At 35.6% G+C, this 9,810-nt stretch overlaps 1 protein-coding gene across 1 annotated transcript; it reads left to right on the forward strand.

Moving 5' to 3' along the window:
• Positions 1 to 5,850: 5,850 nt before the first annotated feature.
• On the forward strand, positions 5,851 to 7,714 carry LOC106135280 (vegetative catalase-like). The gene is made up of 2 exons (XM_013335533.2): positions 5,851 to 5,970; positions 6,233 to 7,714. The coding sequence occupies exons 1-2, from the start codon at positions 5,851 to 5,853 to the stop codon at positions 7,712 to 7,714; spliced, it is 1,602 nt and encodes a 533-aa protein (XP_013190987.1).
• The last annotated feature ends 2,096 nt before the right edge of the window (positions 7,715 to 9,810 follow it).

Raw genomic sequence — 9,810 nt, forward strand, 5'->3', positions numbered from 1 at the left:
TTTCTGAGAATTTTATAATACCTTTTACCGTTTATATTGTATCTACATAGATACATAAATCACGCCTCCTTTCCGGAGGGGTAGGCAGAGACAAGATGTTTCCACTTGCCACGATCCCTGCACACTTCTTTCGCTTCATCCACATTCATAACTCTCTTCATGCAAGCTCGTAACCTTTTGCTAGAATGTCTCCGATTTGATCAAGGTACGTTCGTCTTATTCTTATTGTATCTAAATCTGTCTAATACGTCATCAGCTCAATAGAATGATGGATCCTAGAAATTCAAAACACTGCTCAATCGACGATGTTATTCGCAGGCTGTTAGCGGCTTCGCGTCGTGTGGATTATGTAAATAGCATAGAGGGTTGTTCCAAGCTCATTGTTTTGGAAAATCCACCTCCCCGCTACCCTAGTGCCGACCTATGTCCACTCTAATGGAAGACATATATGGCGGTTCACACATAGTGAGAAGAATGATCGACACATCGCGATTTTTTTTTTCATCGAAACCCCCGAGCTTGCATGAAATTATGAATGTGGATGAAGCGAAGAAAGTATGCAGAGATCGTGGCAAGTGGAAAGATGTAGTCTCTGCCTACCCTTCCGGGAAAGAGGCGTGATTTCATGTATGTATGTATGTACATCGCGATTTTGTTGCTAGAGTCGTGTAGTTATTAAATTTTCTTGTTCTTCATTTCCTTTCGGGTTTTTCACAATCGTTGATCGGACATTTGCTCTTTATAACTGTTAGGTTAATCACCAAGATAGAAAGAGTTAGTAGATATCTTTTTTTTCGTGAATACGCTTTTGACAACTTTATACCACCAATTATATAACGAACTTTTCTATCTTTGGAAACTGCTTTCTTATTAATGCTTACGTGTTCTCATAATCTGTGTAAAACTTTTCACTTTCCTATCTTTTGCTTCTGTATCTCACAGATTTGTCTCCTAATCTTATATTTTCTACTAGCTGGTTTTTCTTTTCTATATTCTATACATATAATCACATCTTTATCCTTTACGATATAGACAGGGCCAACAGTCTCGCAAAGACTGAAACGTCACGTGTGAAGCTTAATGGTGGAATTTAGATTTTAATAATGACAGGAGATAGCATCACCCTAAATAATTCCAAGTTTATTTCTTTTCCAACAGCAAATTAAACCAAATTAATCGTTAAAATTCAGTTCAGTGTACAGTAAACCTACGGCGTCACTCTAGTGGAGTGGAAGGCAATACGTACTAGGTTTTATGTCACCCTGGTAAGTCTGCGAAACATGCCTGAATTTATTCTATGTGATGTTTTTTCCTGCGTTTATTGTCTTTTTATGGTATACTCGTAATAAATTAATAATAATAATGCCTATTCATTCTTGCCTTTAAAATCTCTAAGTCATTTCAGGGAATAGATGCCCTGGGAAGAAATTCTAAATTTTATTATAATTATAGATATGGCGAATCGCGAAGATGACGCTCAACTATGCATGTAAATATATTCCAACTTGCCACGATCTTTGCATATTTCATTCGCTTCATCCACATTGATCACTCTCTTCGTGAAACTCTTAAACTTTCGTCAGAACGTAGTCGATTTGGCCAAGATATGTTGCTTAATGGTGGAATTTAGATTTTAATAATGACAGGAGATAGCATCACCCTAAATAATTCCAAGTTTATTTCTTTTCCAACAGCAAATTAAACCAAATTAATCGTTAAAATTCAGTTCAGTGTACAGTAAACCTACGGCGTCACTCTAGTGGAGTGGAAGGCAATACGTACTGGGTTTTATGTCACCCTGGTAAGTCTGCGAAACATGCCTGAATTTATTCTATGTGATGTTTTTTCCTGCGTTTATTGTCTTTTTTACGGTATAATAAATTAATAATAATAATGCCTATTCATTTTTGCCTTGAAAATCTCTAAGTCATTTCAGGGAATAGATGCCCTGTGAAGAATATCAAAATTTTATCATTATGAAAGATATGGCCAATCGCGAAGATAACGCTCAACTATGCATGTATATATACATGTTTCAACTTGACACGATCTTTGCATATTTCATTCGCTTCATCCACATTGATCACTCTCTTCGTGAAACTCTTATACTTTCGTCAGAACGTAGTCGATTTGGCCAAGATATGTTATTGTTGGTCTTACATACATACATAAAATCATGCCTCTCTCCCGGAGGGGTAGGCAGAGACCACATACTTCCACTCGCCACGATCTCTGCATACTTCCTTCCATTACTTTCTTGTGGGTCTTCTTCATAATATATGTATATTGGACAAAGTTTACTAGGTACCTATTTAAAGTTATTTATAGTACAATGTGCGAAAATGCGAATTCTTCACTTAGACCAGAATCCCACATATGTTTAAAGTTCTTCATTACATACTCCTGTCGTAGGCGAGTTTATACTCATTTTTAGACCATTTGGACACACATACTAACAATTTTTTCATATTTTTAAGGAAAACAAAAACTGATTCTATCTTTAAGCCAAATAGTGAGCCTGGCATATCAGTCTTTTCAAGACTATGGGCTCTGTCTTCCCTGCAAGAGATATAGACGTGATTATATACATACATACATATAATCACGTCTATATCCCCTGCGGGGTAGACAGAGCCAACAGTCTCGAAAAGACTGATAGGCCACGTTCAGCTATTTTGCTTTAAGATAGAATTGAGATTCAAACAGTTACAGGTTGCTAGCCCATTGCCTAAAAGAAGAATCCCAAGTATATAAGCCTACCTCTTAGTCGCCTTTTACGACATACATGGGAGAGAGATGGAGTGATCCTATTCTTTTTTCTATTAGTGCCAGGAACCACACGGCACACATGATTATATGTATATACAAAAACTGAAACAGTTATAAGAAGACATTAAACAATTTTAGTTATATGGTGTATGTAGACATCATGAGCCTGCTTGGCATATGACAAGGTATTAGGATGATGTATGATTTTAATATCTCCTCTAAGATACTTTATAATTCATCTCGGGTGACACATACTTTTAGAAATATTTAATTTTAATGAGGTTTAACCTGGTATTACAAAGGTACAAAGATTGGTCGGAAATTTACACAGTTACATGAAATAGTACATACATTTCCGGTCAACCGGCGGGAACTCGTAATGAAAGTACTAAGTAATGAATGAATAACTCAATCCCGATTGGTAACTGAATTATCTGAATTTTCAGGTTGCCTCACCATTTTTCCCCCTCTACGTGAAAATCTATTAGTGAAAAAAAAATATTTATATAAACTCTCTATCTACTACGTAGTACTACTATAACTATCAAAAAAGTCGTTATGTTCATGGTTACTATGACAGACTGATGCATTACTGCAAGTTTCATCCAATACGATGTGTTAAATTACGTGAAATACATATTACATACGTATAATCACGTCTATATCCCTTGCGGGGTAGACAAAGCCAACAGTCTTGAAAAGACTGATAGGCCACGTTAAGCTGTTTGTTTAGCTAAATGATAGAATTAAGATTCAAATAATGACAGGTTGTAAGCCCATCGCCTGAAAGCAAATCCAATGTTTATAAGTCTACTATACCTTTTACGACATCCATGGAAAAGAGATGGACTGGTCCTTTTCTTTTTTCTATTGGTGCCGGGAACCACACGGCAGTATATGCATAGTATAATATTGTTACCACCCAATTGCAAAGTATGGTTATTAATAAAATATCTCTAATTTTTAACTAATCTAAAGCAAATGACGCAATGGAAATAAATTTCCGAACCGCCCAATGAGGGATCGCCCGAAAGCCTTTATGTATTTTTGACGATACTCGATTCATCATTGAAGGCAATTGTTCGACAATATGGCATCGATTTCTTTGGCCTTAATAACCATTTGGCAGCTTCTGTTGCGGTAATGACACTAAGTAATATTAGGTAAATTGGAAACAGAGAAGTGAGAATTTCCCAAAAGATGAACAGAAAAAAATACAAAGAATCAATGAAGAAGTGAGACAAATAGCATCGAATAACATACCTTACGGTGTGGACAGAGCCAACAGTCTTCAAAGGACTGAAAGGCCACGTTCAGCTGTACAGTAAAATTATGGAACTACATACATTATAGTCACGTCTATATCCCTTGCGGGGCAGACAGAGCCGACAATCTTAAAAAAAAATAGGCCATGTTCATTGATGATGAAAATGATGGAACTAATTAGGTGGCAGCAGGTAGTTGCAGGTAACAAGAATCCCATGTTTCTTTTGCCTTTCCCTTGATAGAATTTTGCAAGCAAGAGAAGTAACTGGCACACACTATACTTTTTTTCGCAAATTAACCAGCATTAAGTAATGTAAATTACTTAAAACAACCTATCTAAGTTTACTTCTCATGCGTAAACCTTTAAAAGTGACGAGATTCCACCACAGATTAAACAGTAAGTTAAGTTCTTCAACTTGCATACAACGATCAATAAAATTCGCGCTGAATATCTCACAGGTCTATTTGCGTTACCGTCAAGAAGTTGGAAATTGCACCTTGTCAAAGTGGAATAAGTAATGGATTCACTTGCGACCGTCAATATTGACCTGGGTAGATCGGAACGGAAATGGGTCAGGCAGGGTCGGTGTCTAACTACGTTTCTTTTTTAATTGGAATGCATACAGACATATTGTGATTATATGAGGCGACTCACCTGTAGATTGGTTTGATTGAAATTGAATCCTCAGTTTTAAAAGTAGAAACCCAACCGTTCTTGTGATAGACTACGTATTTAATTAAATCTAAAAACGACCGTTGTCATATAAATTAGTCATTTTTGATTACTATTCGAAAGTGCTATGTGGTTCCCACTATAGAATAGGACCATTTCTTTCCCGTGGATGTCTTAAAAGCGACTAGGGCCCCCCCCCCCTAGTAAATTTAAGATTATTCTTCTAGGCGATGGGCTAGCAACCTAGGATGTCACTATTTGAATTTCAATTTTATCATTAAGCTACACAGCTAAACGTGGCCTTTCAGTCTTTTAAAGACTGTTGGCCCTGTCTACCCCGCAAGGGATATAGACGTATTAGTGGTAGAGTATCATAACTACATAAGAGTAATACTTCTGTGCAAAATTCGATGATATTCGTATACTTATTGCATATGCATGCGTGGTTATAATTATAACGCCCGCGAATTATAACGAAATTAAAATTAAGCCAAGACAAGAGTGATTTACATTGTTGTTTTGAGTGTTCTGATAAAATTATCAGACATGGAAGACATTATGAATGAAACACGAAAAAGCTGAAAGGCCACGATCAGCTGTATGACTCATTGATTGAAATTTAGACTCAAACGGACACAGATTAATAGCCCATCGCTCTAAAAAAATGCCAAGTTTATTAGCCTTTGCTATGACTGGCTTTTACAATCTGTATGAGAAGAGAAGTAGCTGGAGCACGCCATATTTTTTCTCGCTACCAGACCACCATGGAATCCAATGGAATGGAAGCTATCCTATCAGCATGGAATTTTATCATCCTCCCGAAGTAAATCCCAAAGTTGTAAAGAATTAAAATCATGTTGCTCTTGAAGGTCAGTAATAAAACGTGTCCTGTTTTTTTTTTCAAAGTTTTGAGTTTATATTTTATTCGACATTAAAAATAATACATACATTTATTTTAATGAGTGCAATTCCCACAAAGGTAAGGAGATATAGGTTATTATACTATAATTTATAACAAGACTAAAATTTAAAATGCAATGCTCTTAAACTCAACCGTGAATCCTAACTAAAGAACCGGATGGACATAATTATCGCATGTTTATAAATAGCAATTCAACATAATATCGGCATATACCGCTAGAATGCTATATCTGTCGATCATTACAACATGGATTTGTCTGGGAGGTCATGCTTGGGCTCAGAACAATGTGACCATAGATTATGTACCATTACAACTGGTCAAATTTAAGATGGAACATCCTGTATGTGTATAAATATTGCTACATAGTGTAAATTACCAATCCTGTCCCAATTGTGTTGTGTGATTTAGATTGTTAATGTCCAAAACAAAGAAACATCAAGTACTGATAAAATTATCGCCTTAAATAACGTAACATAAGAGAATAATATGATTGGCTCCAAAATGATAAACTGAATACCAATAACTCACAAAAGTTTAATGAAAACCACTGTTATGAATTAAATTATTAAATTGTTTAATAAAATATTTTTTTTTGCTTACAGGAACCTATTGGCCTTCTAACAACAAGCACAGGAGTTCCAGTTGATATTCGGAAAACAGTCACATTGAATACAAACTTGTTCACAAACCCATTTGCGACAGAACAATTTCTTCACACAGATAAAGAGAGAATACCTGAACGAGTCGTACATGCTAGAGGATCAGGAGCTCATGGATATTTTGTAGTCACCCACGATGTATCTAAATATACTGCAGCTAAAGTATTCAATGTGATTGGCAAAAAGACTCCAGTATTTGGCAGATTTTCTCCAGCTATCCCAAATAAAGGAGGAACAGAATTGAATAGGGATACAAAGGGCCTTGCAGTAAAGTATTATACAGAAGACGGTAACCTCGATCATTTATGTCTACATCATCCGGTCTACTTTTATAGAAACCCTAACGATTTCCCTTCATTCATACGGGCTGAGAGAAGAAACCCTAAAACGAACCTACTTGACTCGACAGCAGCTTGGGATTTCAGAACACTAAGACCAGATACATTACATGCAGTATTATGGCTTTTCTCTGATTATGGAATACCATACGGTTATAGGAGAATGGATATTTTCCCCATTCACACGTATGAGCTTTATAATAAACATGGAGAAAGATTTTATGCCCGATTTAACTATAGAACTGAACAAGGACTAGCTAATTTGACAACAGCGGAATCAAGAGCTATATCCAGTCGAGACCCAGACTATTACACGCGAGATTTGTATAATGCTATAGCTAATAAAGACTATCCATCTTGGAGATTGGAAATGGACATTATGTCTTTCAAAGACTTGAAAAAACTAAAATATAATCCCTTCGATGTTACCAAATTGTGGGAAAACGGAACTTATGAAACAGTGACAATAGGCCGTTTAGTTTTTGATAAAAACGTTGATAATTTTTTCAGTGAAGTTGAACAAAGTGCATTTAATCCTGCCAATTTAGTGCCAGGAATATCGGGTCCAATGGATTTCATGTTTACAGCACGATTAGTCGCTTACAGAGATACGCAAGACTACCGCTTAGGTGTAAACCACAACAAGATTGATATAAATTTACCAAAGTATGCAAAATACTATTTGCGTGATGGAAATGCCCCTGTGAGACATAATATGAAAGACGCTCCAAATTATCTGCCAAATTCTTTTAACGGTCCTTTGCCGTATATAGACAAAATTGCTCCTAGTGAAAGACTTCTAATAGTAGACAGTAATGCAGTTGATCTTGGAAATGCGGCAGATTTTTATCATCACGTGCTTAAGACAGAAGAAGAAAGAATACGTCTAGCTCAAAATATTGCTGCCAATTTGGCTTCAGTTCGGGAACCAATCAAAACAAGAGTAATAGAAATGATGTCTCTTATAAACCCTACTCTTGGTCATCGAGTTGCGGCCACCATACCGCCTACACCAGAAAAGCCACTGGTAGCAACAAGAGAAACATATGCGCCCCTTGCAAGATGCATTGAAGCCTTTAGCCCCTGACATACGAGCATGGACTATTTTAACAGCTTTTAATAATTTCTGCTTCTTTGTGCTAATGATGAAGATTTTTACTTCTTTGAAACAACAAACTGTTTGGTATAATTCCTAGTAATTCTTTTATGTTCTTGATTTGATGAACCCAATTATTGATGTAGAGTATTGTAGAGGCAGTATCTTTTTATAACCTATATACAATCACTATATTGTACAACAATATATCTGTTCATGTTCATCTTCATTATTTCAGTTATTATCATCCAAATATTTTTTCAAAGTTCGCCAGACGTTATAGTTAGAACTTCTAATAGTAGAACTTTTAATTCGCGGTTTAAATTTAATTTATTATTTTCTTACGTTGTAACATTTAAAATTTTCTGAATTATCCAGTAATAAAAATCTTGTTTACCTCGGCCACAACTCATTTTTATATTACCCAGTATTTTCAGACAGGTAAATTCGAAGTAAGTGGTAAATATCCTGCGAATAGAGCACGTCATTTTAATTTAATTAATGATCCGATTCTAGATTTTGTAACATAAACATACATACATTCATATCTCTTTCCCGAAAAAAAAGGGAGAGACAACATCTTTCCACTTGCCACGATACCTGGATACTTCTTTCGCTTCTTCCACATTCATAATTCTTCTTATGCAAACTCATCGGGTACTCATGACCTCACCATGCATAACTATATCACATCTTTATTATTACCAATTGCATTGAAAAGACAAAAGAACATCGTAATTTTAAAGAAAATTTGGGTGTGGCTACATTTTTTCTTTGGGATTTCTCCATTAAGAGCACACCTTCAGCAATGAAAATATAACGTTACCGTTCAATTGTTCGTACAAGGTCAATACAGTTCAGCGACTTGGAAATTACCTATAAATTATTCCTAAGGACAAGTATACAGAGTGTTTCGGGTTTTAAAAAACAAAAAAAAATCTTTATCACCAAATTGAATTACGCAATGAGATGCACATACTGTTCAGTTTTAATTTAACAACAGGGAAAGCTGGCTGTCACTTTGCCTTTAACATTTTCTTTAAACATTAACATCCCGATTAGAAAATCTTTGTAGCGAAACTTCAAACAAAGCGAAACGTATGTAACGATGATTATAAAAATTGTCCCAGCGTTTTGCCGATTGCGTCCTCATGATGGGGAGGTGCTATCTCGAACCGTGTCAATTTGATCACGGTTTATTTCTTATAGTATTGCTCACGTACACATATATATATATATAACAACCAACAGTCTTGAAGAGACTGATGGCTATTAGAACTCTCTGACTGACTTTTGAACTGACTATGACTGACACGTACTAGACTTCCTCGTCTTACATATACTTACTTTGCATTTAATTTGCTTTGCAATAGCTATAGTGTGTATTGTAAAACTATAACACCCTGTATAAGCAAAGAGAGGGCTGGTAAGAGTCGCGTGAGAACTACCGCAGGTTTGACCTCTAGCGAAGAAATTATAAATGGACTTAAATTTGCCCACGGTTATACATACTTATAAGAGAATTTTTAAAAATCTTTTCCATACTGGCTTATAAAAACTGTTTTAATATGATACTTGTATAGGTAGGTACTATGAGTGCCTGATTTATCAATACGTATACATTTATATTATTTTTATAAATCTTTTCTTCGACTGAAGGGGCTAGCTATATTTATTTATTTAATCTTTATCCACGTGAAAAGTACAACTTAATGCCACAAGGCATTCTCTGCCAGTCGAACCTTTGGACCAAACCAATTACTTGACGGATTACTTCGGTAACTTGATTTACCCAGCTGAAAGTGGGGTCAATATGCAACCCAAGATCTTTGACGCTGTAAGGAATATTATTATTGTCAAATTTAATAGGAGACACAGTTTCACAATTTAACTTGCTAAGTTGCCCAGAACTTCCTACAACGATGGCCTGACACTTTTGACACTTATTGCATCCCAAAGTTCCTTAATCAAAATAAGGAGAAGAATCAAAACCGACTAACATCACTACGAACGAATATGAAAAAAAAAACAATAAAAAACATCAATCCCATTAGTAGAAAACTCATAAATCAATAATCTCATCAAAT

The sequence above is a fragment of the Amyelois transitella genome, chromosome 8 (assembly GCF_032362555.1).
Source record: "Amyelois transitella isolate CPQ chromosome 8, ilAmyTran1.1, whole genome shotgun sequence".
In the NCBI taxonomy this organism is placed as follows: domain Eukaryota; kingdom Metazoa; phylum Arthropoda; class Insecta; order Lepidoptera; family Pyralidae; genus Amyelois; species Amyelois transitella.

Coding starts and splice junctions, on each gene's coding strand:
- LOC106135280 (XM_013335533.2), top strand. CDS start 5,851: ATGCTATATCTGTCGATCATTACAACATGGATTTGTCTGGGAGGTCAT. Junction 5,971..6,232: donor AATTTAAGATGGAACATCCT/GTATGTGTATAA, acceptor TTTTGCTTACAG/GAACCTATTGGCCTTCTAAC.